Genomic DNA, 26,841 nt, shown 5'->3' with positions numbered 1-26,841 from the left:
TGTGTGTGTGTCTCTCTCTCTCTCTGTGTGTGTCTCTCTCTCTGTGTGTGTGTCTCTCTCTCTCTGTGTGTGTGTGTCTCTCTCTCTCTCTGTGTGTGTGTGTCTCTCTCTCTGTGTGTGTGTGTGTCTCTCTCTCTGTGTGTGTGTCTCTCTCTCTCTCTGTGTGTGTCTCTCTCTCTCTGTGTGTGTGTGTCTCTCTCTCTCTCTGTGTGTGTCTCTCTCTCACTCTCACTCTCTCTCTCTCTCTGCGGGGAGCGGCGAGTGCAGCACAAGCAGCCTGGCTGTATTTTAGAAAAACTACCTGATAGCAGGGCAGAGTGTGACGGCAGTCAGAACACTGTAACTTTACCTAGTGAACACTAGGGGGTGTAATGGTTCCTGTAAACATTTGATCAGCAATTCCGTGCGCCGCTACTCAGTCTGTCACACTTCTACATGTTTGTGAAAACAAGTGATTATAATTTTTTACGTACTCGCAGCACTCAGCGAGCTGTGAGCACTCGGCGTTCCGTCGCTGTTGGATGAAACCAGATGTGTTTAAAGAGTTTCATATGATTATTAAATCCAAAAATCAACACCCAAATAACCGATTGGGATCCAGTTTATAGTCCAGTAGAACAGGATTTACGCCACCAGCCTCCCTAATGTTTATTTGTTGTTACGAATCCTTGTTTCACTTTAACTCTACAAACGTTCACAAGGTCATTGTGTTTTTTCTCAAAGTTAGCTGCTAACCAGTTAGTTTACGAAGTAACCATTAAGCAGTGTGACGGCGTAGTGCGTTATGGCTGATCGGTGAGTGAGTGTGACAGGTGACGGCTCTGAACCCTCTAACTGTGTGTGTGTGTGTGTGTGTGTGTTTCTGCAGTGCCTTCGGGCCATGCTGAAGCTGATGTCAGAGTGCTGGGCCCAAAACCCCGCCTCCCGCCTCACCATCCTGAGAGTGAAAAAGACGCTGGCCAAGATGGTGGAGTCCCAGGACATCAAGATCTGAGCGTGTTCCTCATCCTCGTCTTCTTTCTCACAACACAGAACTTTGAGCCGACCCAGATCAGACCAGATATGACATCATCACAGGGGGGCGGGTCTGAATAAACTCCACCGCGGGCTGAGCGCAGCGCTGCCTCCTCCCCATTTAAGTTTCACACCCACTCGGACCCGCCTCCAGGCGCCCGGGTTCCGCGCTTTCTGTGAAAGCCAATCGGGACAAATTCTTAAAGAGCGTAGGGTGGGCAGCCGTCCTGGAGGCCCCGCCCCCTCTGCCTCTTTGAAAATGTTGATCCTTTTTTTTTTTTTTTCCCCTCTTCAGGACTGTTTTCCTGCCATTTAGAATTTTTTTTTTTTTGCTCTTCCTGTAGAGTTAAATATAAAATAAGGTACTATAAATAATAATATGTGAATATTAATGTGTAAATAAATGCTGTTATTGGATGCCGTGCCGAATAACAAAACTTTAAAATTTAAACTAAGCTGCAGTGCTGTTTGATGTCCAGCTGAGGGGGCGGAGCCTGGAATGTTGTCCGGTGGTAGGGGAGTGGCTAAGTAGACATCTGCCGTCCTGTTTGTCCATTCGTGTCTGTCTGTGTCCAATTGGGAGAACTTTAAAACCTGCTGGCTGCTAATTGGTTCAGTTTAACCTCAGTAGGCAGAGTTGGGTGTCTTGGTGGCTTCCCTCACTTGTCTCCATGGTGCATGCTCAGTTCCTGTCAGACTCTTTGTCTTAATGAACTCCAGCTTTTTAACTGTCAATTTGTCAGAGGGGAAAAGTAGAAATCATCCAATAAGAATTCTCCCCCTGATCACCTGATTTGCATTTAATTAGTATCAAATTAAAGCGACTTGAGGGCTCATTGATTAAATTAACTCTGACGTTCCGCCGTGATGTAGGAAAATAGTCAGTGTTGAAACATAAATTAACCCAGACAGACTGTATAACTCTGGTATTAATTTTAATTGATTAATCTGCAGATTATTGATTATTTGACGACAGATTGCATCTTCTGGACTGTCAATCAGTTTTGGTTACAAATTTTCTGTTTGTCCCCTCCCACTTTCATTCAGTCAGATCATTTCTGCTGTTAAGCTGTTGGTAAAGAACCTGCAGAGGGCGCTGCTTTCTGTTCAGATCAGAACTCTGTGAACAAAAAAAACAAACCTCGCTACCAAATATATCCAGAAGGTGGGGACTGCTCAGCTTTGTGATCAGTGTTGCCAACTTGGTGACCAAGTCCAAACCCTCTTCCCAACTTACTTTCTCAAAAGTGACTAGTGACAAATTTAGCTACTTTTGCTGGTGTCACCGGAGACTTTTCTGCTGTTTGGCGACTCAAAAGTGAAAGCACGTATTGATCTGGTCTTTGTTCTCACTGACTCCGCACGCGTGATGCCTCCGCGGCTGATCCCACATTGAATGTCAAACCTGACTCGGACTCGCTCAGCCAACTCCCCTCGTTTGCTGCGCTGGGACTAATTAGTCTCCAGACTGTGAGGATCCCTGGCCTGAAGAAGTTGTTATTTTGAGCAGTGACAACTGATTTAATGGCAAAATAAACAAACAAACCAACAATCACTTTTTTGTCTCTCCCACAACATTTTTTTAAAACTGAATTTCAACAAATACATTTATAGTAAACGAACAAAGGACGAGACCACAATAACTATCACAGTATTATGATTATAAATAGAAAGAGGTAATAGAAATTAAATAAACTGTACAATAACAAAAGTTGTTTTTTTTACATTGTCTTTAAAAAAATTCCTAATAGAGCGTGACAGTTTTGACATTTGGGAGAATCTAAGCTTCATATTGCTTATATATATTGTTCAAATTCAGCCAGAAGTCTGTGTAAATTCATTTTTAATATTCTGCATTTATGAATATGGAATTTACCAAACAATATTAAAAGGTTGATAATGATCTCTCCCACAATGTCTTTTTCCCTACATGTTATGTCATAGTATGCAAATTAGCCTATGATGTCACGTAGCAACTTTCAGGACAGCCAATAGCTACTTTTCTTACTGAGGAGTTGGCAATACTGTTTGAGATGCCAGCAGAATGTGGAATTGTGAGTAATATTGACTGACTTTGAACTTTTTGTCAGCCTAAAAGGTTTCTGTCTCATCATGTAATCAAGGGTTAGAGTAAGAATCCACATGGAAACGGGTCCAAACACGTTTCGCATCAAACCCAACAACTGCAAACTCCATTAACAGTGTGAAAGATGTCAAATTAACACTCTGAAGTGTCATTATCCAGGATTTGTGCTAAATCAGGTTCGCGCCACTCTGAATCTCGTTTTGTGGTAAATGGGGTGAACGTGTTCTGGGCCTGTGATTAGATGCAGATTATTTCAGGAATTGTTGAACTGCTCCTTTAAGAGCGTGCACGTGTCCTCTGTGTGTGTGTGTGTGTGTACATACTGTATTGTTATTATTACCGCTATTTAAGAGCGCTAACTCTGTGCTGTCCTGTTGCTCCGTTGTTTAAATTTGATGTAAATGTTTGTGTTTGGTGCCTCATGTTTACCAACAAACTATGTAAACATTCTGTCCAATGTATCCATTTTTAAGTAAATCACCTTATTTTAGTACACAAACAGCAGCGGCTGCATCTCGTCTTGTTTGATCTTCTCCTTGTCAGGTTTTATTAACCCAGGCTTTGACCAGAACGCCACCTACAGGACAAACCTCATCAGTGCACGTGATGCTTTTGAAGGAAGTACGAAGCCTGAAGTCGAAACTCCACATCCAGGTCATCTGCTGGTTAATGGTTTAGTTCTAGATTAACCTGCACAGGATCCTCCAGTGTTTTGGGTCAACCAGTTCTTATAATCATGTAGTTTAAAGGCAGGTTTAAATTCTAGGTCCATAAAAATTCTTTTTTGCGCATTGGATTTATGGATAATTAAAGTGCAGTTCATGCCATCACCTGAAGGGGGCAGTACAGGCCTTTGGACTGCAGAGCATATTTTAGATTTTGACCTCTTACTGGGTCTAAATTCAGGATTCATACTCATTCAGTCACATCTTCAGGCCAAATTAGAATCTGTTCATCAATCTGTTTATAGAAACCCTTTTGTGATCACGTCAGTTTAAAGTAAAACCAGGTGGAGATGGTTAAGAAAAGATCAAATTGTTCTGCTGAACAGACTATTTCAGTCTTAACGCAGCATCATATTATAGACTTTAACCTGGACGTCATTTACTTGTGCACAGTTTGGCTGCACAGACTGATTGCACAGACTGCACTCTGATTCCTCTTCTAGTTTATATTTGTTCTTGTGCTGAGCTGCAGGTCTGCACTCTGAGTTCTGTTATAGTTCATCTTTCCTCTGAACGCAAGATGCGTGCGCAAAGGAACTGTCCGTGGGCAAATGTGGAGATGTCCTGTCTCTGGTAATCAGTCTGTGAGCAGGACTTTTATGGATTTTATTTAAACACATTTGTGAGAGAAGCTGCAGCTGCTTCACAGTACCTCTCTTCACCAGACAGCTCCACAGAGAGGAGCTGCAATCAGCATTTTTTTTTTCCTGTGCTCTTTTTTTGAGTGTGTAGTTTTTACTGCATTGTGTACACGGTATAAAAACAATCCTGCGTGATTAATACTTCAGGAACAATGGAACACAGCAGGAATCATAAATTGGCGTCGGGTAACGTCTTGTGAGGGTGTGGCTTCCAGTCACGCTGAGTACTAGTGATGTCAGTCTGACACTAAAGCTCCGATCCTTGCTTCAAACTCGAAGTTGCATTTTCTTTGAACCACTGCTTTAAAGCTTGCTTTGCGGCAGAGCAAATGACCTAAGTGAGAACGTATGAAGCAGGGACTGCTTCAGTCCCGAATGAATCGCTTCATATCGCGAGATGAGTCGTTGACGCGAGAGTTCCTTCAGGAAGCTTCTGTGCGCCGAAACACACCTTAAAGGCACCCATCATAACGTGGGTTTGTCGGAGTTACCATCAGGAACCAGGAAGAGAAGCCGCTCAAAGGTGGGAACACTTTGAGCTGATCAATCCTAATAAGGTGAGTACTTTATTACTAAACAAGGTAGTAATCTAGCAGTTAAGTTAGGTACAGTTGTATGTGCGGTTGTAAAGGCTGCATAAACAGTTTAGTCAACAAGAATAAATGTGGGTAAATGGTTCTGTGGTCATTACACCAGAGGATCAGTCATGTGTCTCTGAACTTCAATTGTAGCATCCGATGTATAATTCCTGTGAGCTCTTGTGTTTTGGAGAAGTCAGCAAAAAAAAGAAATTAGCTGAGTCCACAAACAGTGGAAAAACTTATTCAATAAAACCCTCTTAATTCCCATCCCCAAATTTCATGAGTCTGTTACACAAGCACAGCCCACGTTCCCTGCACATACTTTGTTTCCTAAAGCACTCCTCTCAATCCCAGACACCAGTCAACATGTCTACTGAATCAGCTGAACATAGTGTTTAGTATTTCACCACTAGATGTCACCGAAATGAAATTCTGAATAAATGAACCCATGTGGCGCAATACTGCTTTATTGCTTCATTTGAGCATCACGACTGAGTACCGGCCTGTTGCTCTGACTTGCGCTGAAACCACTCAATTCTGCGGTGAGCAACAAAAAAAAATGTTTGATTTTTGTTTGCGCCCCTTGCGTTGTTGTGGCACTGAGCTGCATCGTCTCGGCACTAGGTTGCTTCCACGCGGCGGCGTCTTAACGACACACGACAACTGGGAGCAGCACCGGTGTGAAACGGGCTTTAGTTATTCTGCGTAATGTATCTTTTCTTTGCCTTTAACCCAAACTGATACCACAACCTACGTTTGTTTGATCAGATGATTAAACACAATCATTTTCATTTTTTTGGCTTCCCTCATCCTCACATTGATTTTAAAGTTTGAACCCCCAACACACCCACTAATGCTGAGATTAGACATTGCAGTTAAAAAAAAAAAAGTAAAAGTTCAACATTTCTACATGGCTATTCCGTCTGGATACACCCCTGGTTTGCAGTCTGAGCGGTAGAATGGAGAAGTTGCATATTTATGTGTAAACTTTGAACCAATTTTGAAGAAAGGTTTTTTTTCTGCACTTTTTTTACGTCACATCATCCTCAGGAAGAGATCTGAGGTGTATTTAGTTGTTAGCAGTTTTCAGTTTAACCGCTGCAGTGAGTGCAAGTAACAAGGCGGAGTCATAATGGTGTCAAGCATTCATCTTTATCATTTACTTGTCCTCGGGTTTGTTGAAGCAGTAAGTCAGGCAGCACTTGCCGCAGTAATGGCGATCGAAGTGACTCGCCATGAAGACGCCGGCGCCGCACTCGTCAGCCGGACACTCACGCCTCAGCCGATGGATTTTTCCGTTTTCATCCACCTGGAGACAGATTCACCCAAAACAGGCATGAAGAAACACTTCAGGGTTTGGGGAGCTGTAACCTTTGACCTGTGTTTTGTACCTTATAGTATTTGAGCACAGCCAGTTTGACCTTCTTCCTCTTGTGCTTGTTCTTCTTGGGGGTGGTGTAGGACTTCTTCTTCCTCTTCTTTGCACCACCGCGCAGCCTCAGCACCAAATGCAGCGTGGACTCCTGTGTGTGTGTGGGGGGGGGCAGACAGTCACAAACCCGCCGCGAGCGTCAGCGTTCAGGACCGCCGGTTCTGACCTCAGCTCACCTTCTGGATGTTGTAGTCTGACAGCGTGCGTCCATCCTCCAGCTGCTTTCCAGCAAATATCAGCCTCTGCTGGTCGGGAGGGATTCCTACACAAAAAGTTTAAACCAACCAATCAAACTGATTGATCAGACCCGATAACCAATCAAAGTGCTGCTGAGATAAAGTTCATATTTTGATTAGACTTGTTATGTCAGAGTTGTTTTCACAGTGTGTCAGGCTTCAGGATGTTATCGGGCTGCATGATGTTAGAAAAATCTGACATTGTGATAAATGAACATTGACAGGATTTTTCAGGATACAATGAAAACTGTACACAGGGCAGCACACGGACACACATGACCAGGATGTGAAGTCAACACCTTGGTTGGTCATGAAAAACTAAAGTGGATTTTTACCGTCATCACTCGGCGATGTTGATGCTTAATTTAACAACGCCACATCACGATGTAACAATCACACACAAGCACATGTTCAAACGATATTGTGCAGCCCAACTTCAGCATTAAATCTCAGCTGTGGAGTCTTCACATATCAGAACCCGGACACAGAACCCGTGTGGACTCACCCTCTTTGTCCTGGATTTTAGCCTTCACATTTTCAATCGTATCTGAAGGTTCAACCTGTAGCGAGAAGAATTCAGGCGTCAGCTCATGGTGAGGAACCCCAACTGCCACCAGCAGTGGGCAATCAGAAAACAGCAGCAGTTAGGAAGCAAAACCCAGACAGCGTAGTTAATAACCTCCGTTAATCAGTTTCCTTCATAACTACTGTACAAAGTAAACTGTGATTAAGGTGAGTAGTCAACATGTTAGAATGATCTTTTTATACACAAATTAACTCCAGACAAGAAATAAGAACTTTTAACACGTCTTAAAATCCAAGAACAGCCAAGTCCAAGTATTCACGACTAGACGACTATGACAGTGAGGACAGAAACACTGCAAGTGACAGGCTGAGGTCTTTTTTTTTTTTGTATTCACACCTCTTAATCATGAGCTCAAAGATCACGGTGACCCACCCGACCGAAAGAGAAACAAACATTTAGCCTGTTCTACCCGAACCCCAAAGAGCCACTTCACTTTGTCCACCTTGTGTTACAGCCTTATTCCAAAATAGATGAAATTAACTTTTCCCCCTCAAAATTCTACACAACACCCCATGACGACAAAATCAAGATTTTTGCAAATGTATGAAAAATAAAATAATCCTAAGAAATCACTTGTCCATAAGTATTCACAGCCTTTGCTGAATATTTTGTTGATGCACCTTTGACAGCAATTACAGTCTCAAGTCTTCTTGAATATGATGCCACAAGCTTGGTGCACCTATCTTTGGGCAGTTTGGTTCATTCCTCTTTGCAGCACCTCTCAATTAGGTTGGATGGGGAGCATCAGTGCTCAGCCATTTCCAGATCTCTCCAGAGATGTTCAGTCGGATTCAGGTCTGGGCTCTGGCTGGGCCAATAGAGTCTGTATACCAGGGGTGGCCAAGTTAGGTCCTCGAGAGCCACATTCCTGACACTTAGTTGTCTCCCTGCTACAACACACTTGAATCCAATGAAAGGCTCATTGAAAGTCTAACGAGTCTTTCATTGGATTCAGGTGTGTGTGTGACCAGGGAGACAACCAAGTGTCAGGAATGTGTAGTAGAGAAGCTTGAATCTTCAACTGGACTGGGTTGCTTGACGTGAGGACGTTTCGCTTCAAATCACAGACGCTTCCTCAGCTAAACTTCTTGCTCTGGTAGTCTGTCAGGAATGTGGCTCTCGAGGACCGAACTTGGCCACCCCTGCTGTATACCTTCAAATCAGCCCTTCCTCAGATTTGTGCACTGAGACAATCCTGGAGGTCTACAGACAATTTCTTTGACTTCATGTTTGGTTTGTGCTCTGACTGTCAACTGTGGGACCTTATATGTAGACAGGTGTGTGTCTTTACAAATGAAGTCCAATCAACTGAATTTATCCCAGGTGGACTCCAATTAAACTGTACAAACATCTCAAGGATGATTAGTGGAAACAGGAGACACCTCAGCTCAGTTCTGAGCTTCATGGCAAAGACTGTGAATGCTTATGTACATGTGATTTAGTTTTTTATTTTTAGTAACTTTGCAAAAAATCTCAAAACTTTTTTTTGTTTTTACACATTATGGGGTGTTGTGTGTAGAATTTTGAGGGGGAAAAATTAATTTGATCCATTTTGGAATGAGACTGTAACATAACAAAATGTGTAGAAAACAAAGTGTTGTGAATACTTCCTGGTTCCTCTACAGGCACCAGACATCCAGTGACACCTGCTGGTGACTTCAGCTTACCCAGTAGAGTGTGTGCCTTACATCATCAAACCACACCCTGAGACAGGTACAACCCCATGTTGGGTGAACAACAACGGAAAGGAAACAATTGTTTACAGCAGCTGAACATTTCAAAATTCCGCATCTTAACAGCAAGATCCTTCTCTGTGGTGAAGTCAGTGAAGAATTGCATATGGTGAAGGTTGTGTGGCCTTCAGGACCCGTATTTATTGGCTTTGCTTTCAGAGCTGCCGGCATATAAATCTGTCCCTGACATCCAATAACTGGACGTCTACAACCATCTCATCAGGCATGCAAATACTTAATTGTGGGGTCTGTGAACAAGATCATCATAAGATGAATCTCAGATCATTATCTCATCACAACACAGGTTATGAAGTAAACTGACTAGCGGCCACGGTCATGAACTAAACTGTGACTAGCAAGACTGGCATTTCTATTGCATATGGGCTCATGGGGAGGAAAAAATAATCGGCCCGGGATAAACAATCGCGACACGCCGTACATGGTTGTGTTGTGATGTGTGTGTATGTGCTCGCTGTGAATGTCTTGACAGAGACTAATCACAGTCATGTCAAGTAAAAATGCAGACAAAAAAGGTCCCTGAAGGACATGTATAGATCTACACTATCACTAACAGTCCACAAATTAATTAGGTATAGCAAGTCAAAAATATGGGATGAACTGAAAGCATATATATGAACATCACTCACTGTGGTAAACATGATAAAGCCAATATTACCAGTACCATGAATAAGCGAAGTGCGCATCGCATCTGTGCATGCGTGGGTCAAACGGGGGCAAAAATCCCAGCTACCACACACTGCTCCCATTGAATTTCGTATACGGTAGCGTTAGCGGACTGTAAAAGTTAAGGCTTATGGGGATTGTTTCCAAGGCTTTAAGCCTTAAGTGACACATACAATAATGACAGGGGTGCATTGTGCTGTTTTCAAATGCTCGAACGGAATTTATAGGCTTGAAAGTTGGCTGAAAACACACGATTGCAAACCTCCGCCAAGTCCAAACAAAGACGGAAGAAGAAGAAATGTGGTCGTAAACCTCCGTTCATTCTACACAATTTCGCCACAGAAAAGATCCAGACGGACGTAAAAGACGGACTAAAATTGTAAGTTTCTTGCACATTTATTTTGTCAATATCCTGAAACCGTGCAAACCGTTTTCGTGCATCAGCGTATGACTGTAGTGTCGCGCCATGAATGACATGGTGTGTAATATTGTAAAACTGACATGTTCTATAAACAAACTGCATGCATGCACATATCATTGTATGTCTGTCAACTTATCAAAACAAACGTGACACCACAGAGGTTATATGTGAGACTCACCGTCATTGTCGTCATTATGAAGCCGGCGGAGTAGCGATTTCTCATCCCTGCTTAGCAAATATTCTGCAATATCCACAGTTTCAGTCTCTGGACTTCGTCTAACCGTCCGTCAGTTGCCTTCAAGGGGTCAGAAATTTGTTTTTCTCCAAGTATCAACAAGCACGGGTCATTTTTGACAGCAGCGCGCTCTTCCTCCTTTGTTGGCACTAAGGGTACTTTCTGTACAGATGCAGCACACACAAGCACAACCAGCTCTTCTTTCCATTTCTGTCCACTGCCGTACGTAGTCCTGGTTGTAACAGGCAATCCGCGGAGCTTACAAAAACGCTTTAAATCGTCAACTTTCCAGCGGTTGAAATGATCCAAATCACAGCACTCTTCGCTGCTTTCCGCCGGCATAGCTTGTGGTAGCTGAAAACTTTAGCCTGCCCATAATGCACCGCGCGGCCTGAGATGCGCACTTCGCTTATACAGTGGTGTTATTTACAGCATACTAACATTGAGATATACAGCTGAATATAAACTGTATACCTTCAAATCAGCCACCAAGGGCCTTTGCACAGACAATAAAAAAATAATCCGGCAGAACCCATAAAAGCAGCAATTCCACAGTTTCAAACAGACTCAACAATGCTTCACTATTGACAAACCACGTTTGTTTATCCTGAGACAAACTGGAAGCTCGATGTTACCCAAATCGTACATTCTGTCTCATTAATGGCCGTGGTTATGAAGTAAACCATGACTAACGGCCGTGGTTATGAAGTAAACCATGACTAACGGCCGTGGTTATGAAGTAAACCATGACTAACGGCCGTGGTTATGAAGTAAACCATGACTAACGGCCGTGGTTATGAAGTAAACCATGATTAACGGCCGTGGTTATGAAGTAAACCATGATTAACGGCCGTGGTTATGAAGTAAACCATGATTAACGGCCGTGGTTATGAAGTAAACCATGATTAACGGCCGTGGTTATGAAGTAAAACCATGATTAACGGCCGTGGTTATGAAGTAAACCATGATTAACGGCCGTGGTTATGAAGTAAACCATGATTAACGGCCGTGGTTATGAAGTAAACCATGATTAACGGCCGTGGTATGAAGTAAACCATGATTAAGCGGCCGTGGTTATGAAGTAAACCATGATTAACGGGCCCGTGGGTATGAAGGTAAACCATGATGACGGCCGTGGTTATGAAGGTAAACCATGATAACGGCCGTGGTTTATGACAGTAAACCATGATTAACGGCCGTAGTATGAAGTAAAACCATGATTAACGGCCGTGGGTGATTGAAGTAAAACCATGATTAACGGCCGTGGTTATGAAGTAACCATGATTAACGGCCCGTGGTTTATGAAGTAACCATGATACGGCCGTGGTATGAAGTAAACCATGACTAAGGCCGTGGTTATGAAGTAAACCAGGACTAACGGCCGGGTTTATGAAGGTAAACCATGACTAACGGCCGGGTATGAAGTAAACCATGATTAACGTGCCGTGGTTATGAAGTACCATGATAACGTCCGTGTAGTACCCTGATAACGGCCGTGGTTATGAAGTAAACCATGATTACGGCCGTGGTTATGAAGTAAACCATGATTAACGGCCGTGGTTATGAAGTAAACCATGATTAACGGCCGTGGTTATGAAGTAAACCATGATTAACGGCCTGTGGTTATGAAGTAAACCATGATTAACGGCCGTGGTTATGAAGTAAACCATGATTAACGGCCGTGGTTATGAAGTAAACCATGATTAACGGCCGTGGTTATGAAGTAAACCATGATTAACGGCCGTGGTTATGAAGTAAACCATGACTAACGGCCGTGGTTATGAAGTAAACCATGACTAACGGCCGTGGTTATGAAGTAAACCATGACTAACGGCCGTGGTTATGAAGTAAACCATGACTAACGGCCGTGGTTATGAAGTAAACCATGACTAACGGCCGTGGTTATGAAGTAAACCATGACTAACGGCCGTGGTTATGAAGTAAACCATGACTAACGGCCGTGGTTATGAAGTAAACCATGATTAACGGCCGTGGTTATGAAGTAAACCATGATTAACGGCCGTGGTTATGAAGTAAACCATGATTAACGGCCGTGGTTATGAAGTAAACCATGATTAACGGCCGTGGTTATGAAGTAAACCATGACTAACGGCCGTGGTTATGAAGTAAACCATGATTAACGGCCGTGGTTATGAAGTAAACCATGATTAACGGCCGTGGTTATGAAGTAAACCATGATTAACGGCCGTGGTTATGAAGTAAACCATGATTAACGGCGGTGGTTATGAAGTAAACCATGATTAACGGCCGTGGTTATGAAGTAAACCATGATTAACGGCCGTGGTTATGAAGTAAACCATGATTAACGGCCGTGGTTATGAAGTAAACCATGATTAACGGCCGTGGTTATGAAGTAAACCATGATTAACGGCCGTGGTTATGAAGTAAACCATGATTAACGGCGGTGGTTATGAAGTAAACCATGATTAACGGCGGTGGTTATGAAGTAAACCATGATTAACGGCCGTAGTTATGAAGAAAACTGTAATTAACGGCGGCCCCTGAACGCCGCATCTCTCACCTCGAGGGTTATCGTTTTCCCCGTGAGGGTTTTCACGAAAATCTGCATCTTGACGTTCACCCACCTACACAGACAGACAGAAAAATACAACAGAGTCGTTCTTCTTGGTGAAATTATTTCGGAAAAGTAACGAATTTAGTATAATTCTACATTAAATGCGCAGCGCCATCTTACCACCGGCTCACTCCTAATGGCGGAACATGAGAAGAGGTCCTTCAAACGCGGCTGCGGGGTCTCCTGCGCACGTCTGCACGGGCGGAGTGACCGTGTCTCTGCCTGATCACAATAACATCGTTTTTGCTTCTTTTTTTAAAACGCAAAATGGTACTTGACACTTGTACTAATTTTGGCTCCGCACTTCGGCTTAATTCTTCATGCCAAAACGTGTCACGATTGCTTGAAAGCATGAAGCGGTCATGACGTCATCTGGGCCCGCCCGACGTCACGCTATAAATAGCAGGCATCACGTGGTTCTATTCATTCCTGGATTTATTCTCGACCCTGCGAGATGTTGAACAGCAGAGCAGAAGCTCTTAAAAACAAAAAAAGATGTCTGTATTATCTGGCAGCTGCAGCACTACTTCTTGAGGAGCAGCAAAATCGGGCAGCGCTACTGCTTCAAGAGCAGGAGAAAAACCAGAAAGAGCAGGTGAAAGAAGAAGGCATAACGCCAACCAGAAAACGGAAGGCGAGGACCGTGTGGGTGAGAGACTGGCTGACTAGAAGACATCACTTTGGACATTATGACCAGTTATTGACAGAACTTCACAAGGAAGATCCAAAAGGTTACAAGAACTACCTGAGAGTTCCGCCTGACTTGTTCCAAGAGATGGTGGAGAAGTTAACCCCTCACCTTGAGAAGAAGGTCACATTCATGAGGGAACCGCTGGACGTGGGACTCAAGCTGGCAACCACCCTTCGCTTCTTATCCACTGGAAATTCCTATACAAGTCTACAGCACAGCTTCAGAGTTGACCTTACTACAATCTGCAAGTTCCTACCAGAGGTCTGCAAAGCCATCATTGAGGTCTACAAAGACAAAGTACTCAGGTGCCCCAAAACTGAAGAGGGGTGGAAGGAGGTTGCTGAAGGTTTTAGTTCCAGATGGAACTACTACAACTGTTTGGGGGCTGTGGACGGCAAGCATGTTGCTGTGAAGAAGTCTGGCTCATTCTACTACAATTATAAGGGCTTCCACAGCATTGTGCTCATGGCCGTTGTAGATGCTGGGTACAAGTTTTTGTATGTTGATGTTGGGGCAGAGGGTGGTGCTTCAGATGGAGAACCGTGGAAGAACTGTACTTTGCATGAAGCTGTTGAGGACAAACGAGCCGGACTGCCTGGACCAGCTCCACTCCCTAATGATGACAAGCCTGTACCGTATCATTTCATAGCTGACGACGCGTTTGCTCTCAGAACTTGGCTGATGAAACCATTCTCTCATCACTCCCAGAATCACAGAGAGATTATCTACAGCTGCAGGTTGTCTCGTGCGCGGTGTGTGGTGGAGAACACATTTGGAATCTTGTCTCAAAGGTAATTATTTATAATATATACAGTATACTGTAATGGGTTGGTAAACAGGTGCATTTTCATTCCTTCTTATGAGTTGGATAATAAGTTATGTTTATAATTTCAGGTTCAGGTGTTTCTCTACTACGATGCAACAGAACCCAGAGACAATCAGCCTGATCACCATGTGCGCCTGTGTTCTACACAACCTCATCCTCAGCAGATACCCTCTGGCATCGACAGATGTGGACCATGAAGATTCTGCAACACATAATCTGATACCTGGAGCATGGAGGGAAGTACCTCAAATGGAGGGCTTGATGCCTCTGTCTGAAGACCACATCCAGAATGAGGCCAAAGAACAGCGTGAATACTTGTCACACTATTACTCATCTCCTGCTGGCGCTGTTCCTTGGCAAGAGAGAATGGTCACACCCTGACCCATAGTGACCTCAGATATGGACCACGAAGATTGAGTTACACATTTTAACTAATCTTTAAATTTGTTGTATAAAGAAATCCAATTAAAAAAAGCCCTTCCTTTATTTTGTCTTATTTCACAAACATTTATGTACAATATTTACAAGAGAAGAAGCAGGGGTGGTGACCAAGTGGTTAATGCGCTTGGTTTCAGTGCAGAAGGTTCTGGTTCAAATCCCACCCCTGCCACATTTCTCCATGTAATGTGGAGTTGCGTCAGGAAGGGCATCCGGCGTAAAACTTGTGCCAATTCAACATGCAGATCCACCTTGGATTTGCTGTGGCGACCCCGAGTGCAAACAAGGGAGCAGCTGAAGAGACTTAAATTTACAAGAGAAGATGAAACCAGTTAAAAATAACATGGACTAGGGATAGTAAAAAAAAAAATCACAATTAAAAATATGTAAAAGTAAATAAGAAAGTTAAGATATTAGCACCAGGGAAAATAAATAAATAAATTATTTTCAACTATCCTTTGCGCCCTCAGTGGTGGGGGTCATCAGGGGGGCGTCCAGGTCTTGGGTGTAAGGTGAGAACCCAATGCTGCTGTCCACTGAACCTGGAGTGACTTGGGGAAGGTTGGATGGGGATAATGGTGGACTGAGAATGGTGGATTGAGGCTCTGCCTCACCTGGCACTGGTCCTGAGGAGGTGGGTGCACGCTGGTCACCTGCTCTCATCACCTTCCCTTGGTCCACTGGAGTCTGGCCATGACGACTGGGAAGCCAGGAGGGGCCAGCAGGACCTGTTGTATAATGTTCTCTGGGATCTTCCTGAGGTGCTGGAAATTCCGTACTAGAGGAGGATGAGGGGAGAGGAATAGTCCTCTCCGTCTCTGCACCCTCTGACTCCGGCTGTCCCCCCGTCTCTGCTGCGACTGTGATATTTACTGTTTGGTCTTTAGTCAGGTATTTATTGATATTCACTGTTTACCGAAGTTGAAAAAAATGGAACCTCGTTGGTATGTTTGCTCAGTTTGAGGTTTGCAGTGAAATGTATAAATTGTCTCAAAATTTGAAAATCAAGAACAAGTTCAATATATATATATATATATACACGAGGTCTGTCAATAAAGTAACGGTCCTTTTTATTTTCAAAAACTATATGGATTTCATTCATATGTTTTTACGTCAGACATGCTTGAACCCTCGTGCACATGCGTGAGTTTTTCCACGCCTGTCGGTGACGTCATTCGCCTGTGAGCACTCCTTGTGGGAGGAGTCGTCCAGCCCCTCGTCGGAATTCCTTTGTCTGAGAAGTTGCTGAGAGACTGGCGCTTTGTTTGATCAAAATTTTTTCTAAACCTGTGAGACACATCGAAGTGGACACGGTTCGAAAAATTAAGCTGGTTTTCGGTGAAAATTTTAACGGCTGATGAGAGATTTTGAGGTGATACTGTTGCTTTAAGGACTTTTCACGGTGCGAGACGTCGCTCAGCGCTCTCAGGCGCCGTCGTCAGCCTGTTTCAAGCTTAAAACCTCCACATTTCAGGCTCTATTGATCCAGGACGTCGTGAGAGAACAGAGAAGTTTCAGAAGAAGTCGGTTTCAGCATTTTATCCGGATATTCCACTGTTAAAGGAGATTTTTTTAATGAAAGATGTGCGGACGGGTCCGCGCGTCGGGACGCAGCCGACGAGGTGCGGCGGCACAGGAAAAACACCTCCGTGTTGATAACCATTTGTTAAAATCCAGTTGGCTTTTGATGGCTTTCAGTGAAGTGAGTATATGAGAAATTGTTTAACAGCAGGACATGTTCCAACTTGTCCTTAAGGCTTCCAGCAGAAGTGTTTTTCCTGTGATGGAGCGTCGCGGCGGCTGCGAGCTGACGCTGCAATCCGTCCGCACGTCTTTCATTAAAAAAATCTCCTTTAACAGTGGAATATCCGGATAAAATGCTGAAACCGACTTCTTCTGAAACTTCTCTGTTCTCTCACGACGTCCTGGATCAATAGAACCTGAAATGTGGAGGTTTTCAGCTTGAAACAGGCTGATGACGCCGCCTGAGAGCGCTGAGCGACGTCTCGCACCGTGAAAAGTCCTTAAAGCGACAGTATCACCTCAAAATCTCTCATCAGCTGTTAAAAGTTTCACTGAAAACCAGCTTAATTTTTCGAACCGTGTCCACTTCGATGTGTCTCACAGGTTTAGAAAAAATTTTGATCAAACAAAGCGCCAGTCTCTCAGCAACTTCTCAGACAAAGGAATTCCGACGAGGGGCTGGACGACTCCTCCCACAAGGAGTGCTCACAGGCGAATGACGTCACCGACAGGCGTGGAAAAACTCACGCATGTGCACGAGGGTTCAAGCATGTCTGACGTAAAAACATATGAATGAAATCCATATAGTTTTTGAAAAAAATAAAAAGGACCTATACTTTACGGACAGACCTCGTATACATATATAATATACATTTTTGTCAATTGTTTCAGAAAGTGAAAACTTTATATATTGTAGACTCATTACGTCTAAACTAAAACACATGAAGCATTTTTGTATTTTAATTTTGATAATTACGGCCTTGGCAGCACGGTGGATCAGTGGTTAGCACTGCTGCCTCACATTCTCACGACGAGCACCAATAGCTTAGCTCATGACAAGCTAAAAGTGGACGCTCTCCTTATGGCCAAACAACTGTCCAGTTTCTGGGTATTCTGTGTTAGTACGCCCCGCGGCCGATGTGCTTGATGAATTCCTGTGCAAAAAGTAGTTCCCAGATAATGGTGATATTTTCCTGTGAGATAATGAGTATATCTCATCTAAATCCATTCTAAAATGTACCAGTTATAAATTTATGAAGATAACTAAAGTTTTAAGAGTGGCTGTAATAAATATTTAAGAAAGTTAAAAGTTAATGAGCAACTTCACCTGTTATTGTTCAAGCACATTGTAAACATGGACACGATGGAGTTTGATGTGGAAGAGTTCAGAAAGATACGACCGGAATGTTTTGATGACCATTTACAGTTGGAGATGAAAGACTTGGGTGATAACTTGGTGTTAAAGTCAGAACAAGAAGCTGCACTGAAAGAGATCAATCTGGGACAAAGAGACACATTCTGTGTGTCGTCGCTCCAACGAGAGCTGAACAGGGTGGAGAAAGTAGTCCATGGAGCTCAATCTGAGGGCGCGAGCAGCTGTCCCACAGTTTCATAATAGCAGAGATGTCGGTCCAACGAGAGCAGCGCTCTGAGCAGGGTGCTGCTGCCTCACAGCAAGAAGGTCATGGGTTCAATTCCCACCTGTGTCCATTCTGTGTGGAGTTTGCGTGTTCTCTCCGTGTTTGTGTGGGTTTCCTCCGGGTGCTCCGGCTTCCTCCCGCATCCAAAGACATGCAGGTTAGATGAACTGTAAACTTTAAATTGTCTGTATGTGTCTCTGAGACAGACACTGGTGTCCTGTCCAGGATGAACCCGTCTTATTGGACTAAGTGGGTATAGAAAATGGATGGATGGATAATTACAGCCTAAAGCTTCAAAAAAGAAAAAGGTTTCTGAAAATACGAGAATATTTCAAAAATCAATTAATAAAAGGACTTATGTTTCAGAAATGCCAACTTTTGTAAAGTCTGTTCATTTATGCACTCAGTACTTTGGAGTACTTTTGAATGAGTTCCTGCATCAGGGCTGTGTGGAGGTGATCAGCCCGAGGACCTGCTGAGAGGAACTACAGCTCCAAACAAACAAAGCTACGAACTCAACAGCAGCAACAGGAAGTTTACAGAGAACATCCAATCAGGCACCGACTGATCAATGCTTTATTTATCCGGCAGCCAAAGGCCTTCACGGGCACCAATCGATCAATCAATACTTTATTCATCTCTCTCTGTCTCTGTCTTTCTGAGGGGACTGTCTCTGGGTGTTGTCTTGCTCGCCCGGCCTCTCTCTCTCCAGCTGTTGACAGCGTCATAAAGAGGGGGCGGGCCTGCTGATGTCCTCAGTCGGGGTTCGAACACGGTGACGTCAGATTATTCTTCATGTTAAACAGACGTCTTTAGAGATTTTCTCCTTTATCTGACTTTAAGAACAAACAGCAGATTGTTGTTTCTTTGTTTCTGACCTCTTGCTGTCCACATGGGTTCACACAGAACCAATCAGAACTCTGAGTCTTCTGGTGCCTGTATCCTGGAGGACAGCAGGTCTTCACTGGATCTTTGGACCAGTGTGGCATCTCTTTGTGCCAAGATGAACCAGGATGTCCTCAGCCGAGCTGTCCTGTTGGTCCTTGATCAGAGTCGGGCCGGAGTCCCTTCCAACTCATGGACACACGTCTTCCTGTGAAAAGGGGACGTTTTGTCCAGCAGGTGGAACAGACAACAACAAAAAGCCAACATGAGTGTTGTACGCATGGGGGTGTGTGCTCGTTAGAGAAGCACACGTGCTGGATTCCTCTCGTCACTTCCTCAGCTCCTGGTCAGGGACTCAAACAGGCGACCTTCTGCACTGACATCCAGTGCCGACACCACTGAACCACCGCGCCCCGACAGGAATCATTAGGTCCACATTTTTCAATATCAAATTATGACCTTTTCCTCATTAAGAGAATTTTTATTGACAAGGTACTAATAAAGTTCACGGTTTCTTTTTATTTAGGTGAAAATAAAGATGCAGACAGCTCGTGTGTCACCAGAAAGAAAGACAGATGGAAAAAAAGAGGGCAGCAGTGTTTCACCCCAGTTTAAAGAAAGGTGGAGTCCAGGGGCCTGTACTACGAAGCGGGGTTAACTTACTCAGATGTAACCCAGGGTCAACCTCTTAAACCGGGGTTGACAAAACCTGGTTTTCTCAAGTGGTGTTAATCGGTACTACGACGCTGAGTAAGATGTTGATTTGTTGAACCTGTGTTAACCTAATTGGAGTTTGTGCGCGTTCACATAAAAGGGGCAGGTTGCAGCGCACGTCACCATTTTTCAATGATGACGTGGTCACCTTACTTTACAGAAGAAGAATGCACGATTATTATGCGGAGCTACGAGGAATTTAAATTAATGTTAAGGGGGACATCGAACACATCGTCTGCCAATAAAGCAAGACAGGCTTGTTGGCAACGTATTGCTGATCAGGTAAATGCTCACATGTTATCTAAAGCCATTAATGGTCATTCTGTTAACATAGTTACATATATATCACTTTGGCATAAAGGTTATCCAACAGGACAGCCCCATGTGGGGAGAAAAAGAATGTGAAATATGTAATTATAATTGTATATTAGAATATTTAGAAAAATCAACCAAACCAAAGCAACCCTTATGTGGCTGAAATAAGTGAAAAGAAGGTGAGCTTAGAGTGGACTACACGATAATGGGTATATGAAATAGGCCGAATAGAACAGCTATACCTGCAAATTGATACTGTGAAAAGATTTGTGATTGACATAATCGCCCTCGTGCTCTCCCAGGGGTGCACTGATTGGGATTTGCGTGCAATCAATTGCACACAATGGCTCCTATTACTCTTGGGAAACCTAGGAGAAATTATTGATAAGCCCCACTTCGCCTAATTAATGGACATGCATTAGACCTATTTTGATATTAGTAATTACCCGTGATTGCATAAAACCCTTCATTGATTTGCACTGCGGATAAATGGTCAGGGAAAACGACAAATGCATCCAACAGTTTAGATGGAGCAAGTACTACCTAGCGAATCATACGACATACAGTATTCTTGCTCAAATGTTCAGCATCACCGATGGAATACATAAATTGTCCACTGGCAAAATATCTAAGCGCAAGGCACATTATCTGCTCGATTGCTCGGAGCAGGTTTGGCACACAGCGTAAATTGCCATGGCAGCATACCTCGATCAAAACCTATCCACCTTTCGTAGTACGGGTTAACTGGGAAGTTACTCCACACGTCATCAACTTACTCCCGAAGTTACCCTGATAAGCCAGTAACCCCACTTCGTAGTACAGGCTCCAGGAGTGAAACCAAACTCCTGCTCCTCATGTTGACAATCAGATCGTCACAGGAAGTTCTTCCACGTTTCTTTCCTCTGCTGATTCAGTGTCCCCACCTCCCCTGAGTCTGAGGGGAGGTGTCTCAAACCACTGCACAAAAAAACAAAAACAAAACATGGACACACACACGAACCTGGCCCAGATCCACTGACCCCGAGCCGGAGCAGAACCCTTCCACAGGTCGGCAGCACCGCACTGATTTGTGTCGACGCTCTGCAGGATCCACTGCCATCTGTCAGCCTGCTGGGCTCAGAGGTCACAGACGAGGTCACGGTGGCTCCCAGCGCTCAAAAACATACAAGTCTTCAAAACTTTTTAAAATTTTGCAGTGGAATAAGTGGAAGCATTCAGGAATAAGTTATGGCAGGTGTGGTGGCCAAGCTGTTAAGTGCACTTGTTCCCGGTTCAAACCCCACCTTTGCTCATTCTCCATGTAACAGAGTTACATCAGGAAGGACACCCGGTATAACTCTTGTGCCAAATCAACATGCACATTCACCGCAGCCCAACGGAGAAGCTGAAGGGACCTTCTATTCAGGAATAAGTTAACTTTTTAAAGTTGCAAAATATAAGATTCATGTGGACATAAGAACGCAGCTGGTCTGCTCTGTGTCAGTCTGATCCCGTCAGATCTCAGAAGCTAAGCAGTGTGGCATCTGGTTAGTACTTGGATGGGAGACCTCTTTGGAACACCAGCGGCTGTGTGTTTCTCCAGGTAAAACTGGAGTTGCATCAGGAAGGGCATCCAGTGTAAAACTTGTGCCAAATACCAGTGTGGATCTGGCTGTGTCCGCTGTGGCGACCCCAAACAAAAAGGGAGCAGCTGAATGAACAACAACAACAAATGTGGACATAAGAATACAAGTACTGCATTTATTCTTTTATGTGTTTTATGTGTCAAAAATTCTTGAAAGGGTAGTTGTAAAACAGCTAACTGATCATCTGCAGAGGAATGGTCTATTTGAAGAGTTTCAGTCAGGTTTTAGAATTCATCATAGTACAGAAACAGCATTAGTGAAGGTTACAAATGATCTTCTTATGGCCTCAGACAGTGGACTCATCTCTGTGCTTGTTCTGTTAGACCTCAGTGCTGCTTTTGATACTGTTGACCATAAAATTTTATTACAGAGATTAGAGCATGCCATAGGTATTAAAGGCACTGCGCTGTGGTGGTTTGAATCATATTTATCTAATAGATTACAATTTGTTCATGTAAATGGGGAATCTTCTTCACAGACTAAGGTTAATTATGGAGTTCCACAAGGTTCTGTGCTAGGACCAATTTTATTCACTTTATACATGCTTCCCTTAGGTAGTATTATTAGATGGCATTGCTTAAATTTTCATTGTTACGCAGATGATACCCAGCTTTATCTATCCATGAAGCCAGAGGACACACGCCAATTAGCTAAACTGCAGGATTGTCTTACAGACATAAAGACATGGATGACCTCTAATTTCCTGCTTTTAAACTCAGATAAAACTGAAGTTATTGTACTTGGCCCCACAAATCTTAGAAACATGGTGTCTAACCAGATCCTTACTCTGGATGGCATTACCCTGATCTCTAGTAATACTGTAAGAAATCTTGGAGTCATTTTTGATCAGGATATGTCATTCAAAGCGCATATTAAACAAATATGTAGGACTGCTTTTTTGCATTTACGCAATATCTCTAAAATCAGAAAGGTCTTGTCTCAGAGTGATGCTGAAAAACTAATTCATGCATTTATTTCCTCTAGGCTGGACTATTGTAATTCATTATTATCAGGTTGTCCTAAAAGTTCCCTAAACAGCCTTCAGTTAATTCAAAATGCTGCAGCTAGAGTACTGACGGGGACTAGAAGGAGAGAGCATATCTCACCCATATTGGCCTCTCTTCATTGGCTTCCTGTTAATTCTAGAATAGAATTTAAAATTCTTCTTCTTACTTATAAGGTTTTGAATAATCAGGTCCCATCTTATCTTAGGGACCTCATAGTACCATATCACCCCAATAGAGCGCTTCACTCTCAGACTGCAGGCTTACTTGTAGTTCCTAGGGTTTGTAAGAGTAGAATGGGAGGCAGAGCCTTCAGCTTTCAGGCTCCTCTCCTGTGGAACCAGCTCCCAATTCAGATCAGGGAGACAGACACCCTCTCTACTTTTAAGATTAGGCTTAAAACTTTCCTTTTTGCTAAAGCTTATAGTTAGGGCTGGATCAGGTGACCCTGAACCATCCCTTAGTTATGCTGCTATAGACTTAGACTGCTGGGGGGTTCCCATGATGCACTGAGTGATTCTTTCTCTTTTTGCTCTGTATGCACCACTCTGCATTTAATCATTAGTGATTGATCTCTGCTCTCTTCCACAGCATGTCTTTTTCCTGGTTCTCTCCCTCAGCCCCAACCAGTCCCAGCAGAAGACTGCCCCTCCCTGAGCCTGGTTCTGCTGGAGGTTTCTTCCTGTTAAAAGGGAGTTTTTCCTTCCCACTGTCCCCAAGTGCTTGCTCACAGGGGGTCGTTTTGACCATTGGGGTTTTACATAATTATTGTATGGCCTTGCCTTACAATATAAAGCGCCTTGGGGCAACTGTTTGTTGTGATTTGGTGCTATATAAAAAAAACATTGAAATTGATTGATTGATTGTTTTATTTTTGTTTGAGGCAGCATGGTGGGTTCAATTTCAATTTTATTTTCATTTATATAACACCAAATCACAACAGAGTTGCCTCAAGGTGCTTCACACAGTAAGGTCTAACCTTACTAACCCCCAGAGCAACAATGGCAAGGAAAAACCCTCTGAGGAAGAAACCTCAAGCAGACCAGACTGAAAGGGGTGACCCTCTGCTTGGGCCATGATACAGACATAAATTACAGAACAATTCACAAAATGAATATACAAGAAAAGCTGTTGGTGCACAGGACAGGAGGGTCTCCAGCACAAATACAACTCCCATCTCTGGATGGAGCTGCACCCAGGGTTCAATTTTAGCGGTTACCCGGGTACCCGTGGCACCCTACTTTGGGGGCGGGCACACAACTCTCTAGACTTGCATTCCCGACTGGAATCCACCTTTTTTATTAGATAACTGTACAGAAATCTATCAAATTTGGACAAAAGCTGCGCAGAATTCAACTTTCTGAGACCGACACATACACAAAACGTCATCAAAAAATGTTCTTCTCCTCTGTTTGTAATGCCGCGTTTTATTCTACACAGATGTATAATAAAACAAATGGAGCGTTTTTGAGGGAAGAGTGAGCAGCAGGCTGCAGGCTGCAAGCTGAGCCCCGCGCAGCAGCCAGCGGAGAGTTTTTTACTTCTTTACGTGCGCGCGCGAGCGAATCAGATTATTCTGTGTATTAACTACACAGATGTATAATTAAGCAAATGGTGACTGGTTTCTAAACACAATTATGACAGCGTTGTTATGGACCCAGCATAAAATAAGCAGAGCACGGTTCAAAAGATAACAGAATTTAATAAACATAACAGTATGTGCGGTGCTAAACAACTAAAAAGTCCGCGGTCTGGTGAGGTGGAAACACGGCGCGCTCTCAACAGCGCAAACGGTCCGGAGCCACAGCAGTTCGGACCCAGGGACCCCGCCGACACCCCCCAGGTGGCCGCGACAAACCAAGTCTGTGAAGAAAGAAAACATGAGGTGAGTCCAACTCCACACAGAGAGACACAACTCAAAGGTGCACGCAATCAGCAAACACTTCCTGGCTTAAAGCTATACATCAGCTTCTCACCCTGCAGGCACGGAACAACTCAGTTCAAATCTCCACTGCAGCAGAAGCTGATTAGACAATTAGCATAACGTGACAGCTCAATAACACAAGGTGTGAGGGACACCAAATCCACTGTCATTACTTCATAAAAGTCACCAAAACCAAATTACCTCAGGAAGTGTGCTGAAGAGCGTGAGACCTCACCCAATCCTCCTTCACAGACTGTGGCGTCAAACCTGGAGCGGTCTCTGCGTCCGTGATGGTGAGATTGTTCTCCTGACGTCGATCTCACACGTCTGCTCACAAGGTCGAGTCTCTGGCAATCACACACTGTGCATTCAAGGTTTAAATGCAGCAATCTCTGATTAAGACAAAATACACCACAGCTGTGAGTCCTGATGACCTGCATGTGAAAACAAGCCTCAGGTGTTCAGGGTGAGGTCCTAATGCTCAGCCACTCAGTCCTGAATGCATACCACCTGGTGGGAGAAACAGAAAACAAAAACCAAGCCAGCCAAACACCCCAGCCCACAACAAGCATTGAGGGAAGAGTGAGCAGCAGGCTGCAGGCTGCAGGTTGAGCCCCGCACAGCAGCCAGTGGAGAGTTTTTTATTTACGTGCACGCGTGAGCGAATCATCCGTGAAGATTATTCTAATTATTAAATACACAGATGTATAATAAAGCAAATGGTGACTGTTCCTGCAGAGGCGGAAGGACCGCTGAAAGTGGCCGTCATCCAGACGCAGTTCCTGCAGCAAATGATGATACTGCCTGAATTGGGAGCATCTCATGACGTTTGTCAGGTTTCCACAACAACTCGCTCCGTATGATCAAGGTCCGTCATGTTAACTTGACTGACAACCGGAGCCAGCGAGCGGAATGGAAGCTCCTCCTATTTGATGACACACTGGGGCGAGATCGACGCAAATTTGTGGCGTCTGGTCGCGTCCAGTGTGAACGCAGCATAACACGCGATTTTATTGGCTGCAGCCACTCGATTCGGCCAATCAGCACCCGTGTATGCCGTGTATGAAAGTTTGAAAGCAATTACTTCCCTAGAGACACTCAAACATGTTGGGTGCGTGGCTGAAAACTGGTAAACTGCGGGCAGAAAATCCACAAAATGTGGACACAGGGGGTCAGCTATCGCCAAAAAAAAACGCACTCGAACAGAAGAGGAAAAGGAGAAACAAAGGGAATACGAGAAGATCCGACCGAGAAATTTCAAACAGAGCTGGCAGGAAGAATTTAAATGGCTATTGTATGATGGTGAACAGATGTTCTGCAAGATCTGCCGAGCTGAGTATGGGAATCTCGACCCCAAGAAAGTTTGTCAGCCAGGGATGGCGAACAACTATGCCAAGCTTGCTTCAGGTTCGTATGTAACTGGGTCCAAGACTTTCCATCATCACCCCCTGGCAAAGCATGCCAACAGTGATGGGCACAAGAGGGCTGCTGCCAGACAAAAAGCTAAGCATGCAAAGCCAGGTGAAAGTGTGGCAGCGAAAGGAATTCTGAAGATGCACAAGACAAATGTGGACAAACTTGTTAAGTACTTCAGAAATGCCCATGCACTTATGAAGCATGGCCGGCCATTCACAGATTATGTGTGGATGGCGGAACTGGACAGCATGATGGGACTGGAAATGGGTTCCACCTACAGAACTGATAAGAAGTGCAGAGAATTTGTTGGTGCCATAGCAAGGTGTAGACTTTATGAAATTGAAGATCTGGTAAAGGAAGCCAAATTCATGTCTGTTTTAAGTGATGGGTCAACTGATGTGTCCGTGGTGGAAAACGAGATTGTGTATATACGCTTTGCTCACCGTGGTGTAATCCATGTCATTTTTATTGGCTTGGTGTCTGTGAGCAAAGCTAATGCAGCTGGGATCTGAGGCCATAAAAAAAGCATTGGGAAATGCCTTCTGCAGGATGCCCATGGACACTATACTCCAGAAGATCTGTGGCTATGGCTGTGATGGAGCCAGTGTCAATACTGGACTGATTGGTGGTGTTATCTCCTTCATGCGGCGAGACATATCGGAATCTGTTTTCTTGGTGGTCTGCCTTGTGCACAGACTGGAAAGTGCATACAAAGAAGCTCTCCAGCCAGTCAAGCTGTATGAGAAACTCACCACACTACTCTCAAGTAAAATATTATTGTATCTGTATCTTGTTAAATTTGCAAAATCATTGGATGACATGTGCTTACAAAAAAACACAACATTTTATAGTTATAAAACAAATTACTC

The 26,841-nt window shown here is 43.9% G+C and overlaps 2 protein-coding genes across 5 annotated transcripts; one reads left to right on the top strand and one right to left on the bottom strand.

Moving 5' to 3' along the window:
- Positions 1–6,180: 6,180 nt before the first annotated feature.
- On the bottom strand, positions 6,181–25,407 carry rps27a (ribosomal protein S27a). Of its 4 annotated transcripts, none has more exons than XM_034184716.1 (7): positions 25,404–25,407; positions 13,829–13,832; positions 12,917–12,980; positions 7,221–7,275; positions 6,656–6,741; positions 6,439–6,570; positions 6,181–6,356 (listed from the first exon to the last, which is right to left on the bottom strand). In XM_034184716.1, exons 3-7 carry the CDS (start codon positions 12,962–12,964, stop codon positions 6,207–6,209), a joined length of 471 nt encoding a protein of 156 aa, XP_034040607.1. In that variant the 5' UTR covers positions 12,965–12,980; positions 13,829–13,832; positions 25,404–25,407; the 3' UTR covers positions 6,181–6,206. The 4 variants fall into 4 exon arrangements, with proteins under 4 accessions (XP_034040607.1, XP_034040605.1, XP_034040606.1 ...); XM_034184714.1 differs by lacking the exon at positions 25,404–25,407 and adding an exon at positions 23,891–23,895; XM_034184715.1 differs by lacking the exon at positions 25,404–25,407 and adding an exon at positions 23,801–23,806.
- On the top strand, positions 13,386–14,969 carry LOC117523253 (putative nuclease HARBI1). The gene is made up of 2 exons (XM_034184712.1): positions 13,386–14,452; positions 14,556–14,969. Exons 1-2 carry the CDS (start codon positions 13,425–13,427, stop codon positions 14,866–14,868), a joined length of 1,341 nt encoding a protein of 446 aa, XP_034040603.1. The 5' UTR covers positions 13,386–13,424; the 3' UTR covers positions 14,869–14,969.
- Positions 25,408–26,841: the final 1,434 nt, after the last annotated feature.

Source organism: Thalassophryne amazonica, chromosome 13, assembly GCF_902500255.1.
Source record: "Thalassophryne amazonica chromosome 13, fThaAma1.1, whole genome shotgun sequence".
Lineage (NCBI taxonomy): Eukaryota > Metazoa > Chordata > Actinopteri > Batrachoidiformes > Batrachoididae > Thalassophryne > Thalassophryne amazonica.
The sequence above is the reverse complement of the archived record's forward strand: the minus strand, read 5'-3'. Positions and strand labels throughout refer to the sequence as shown.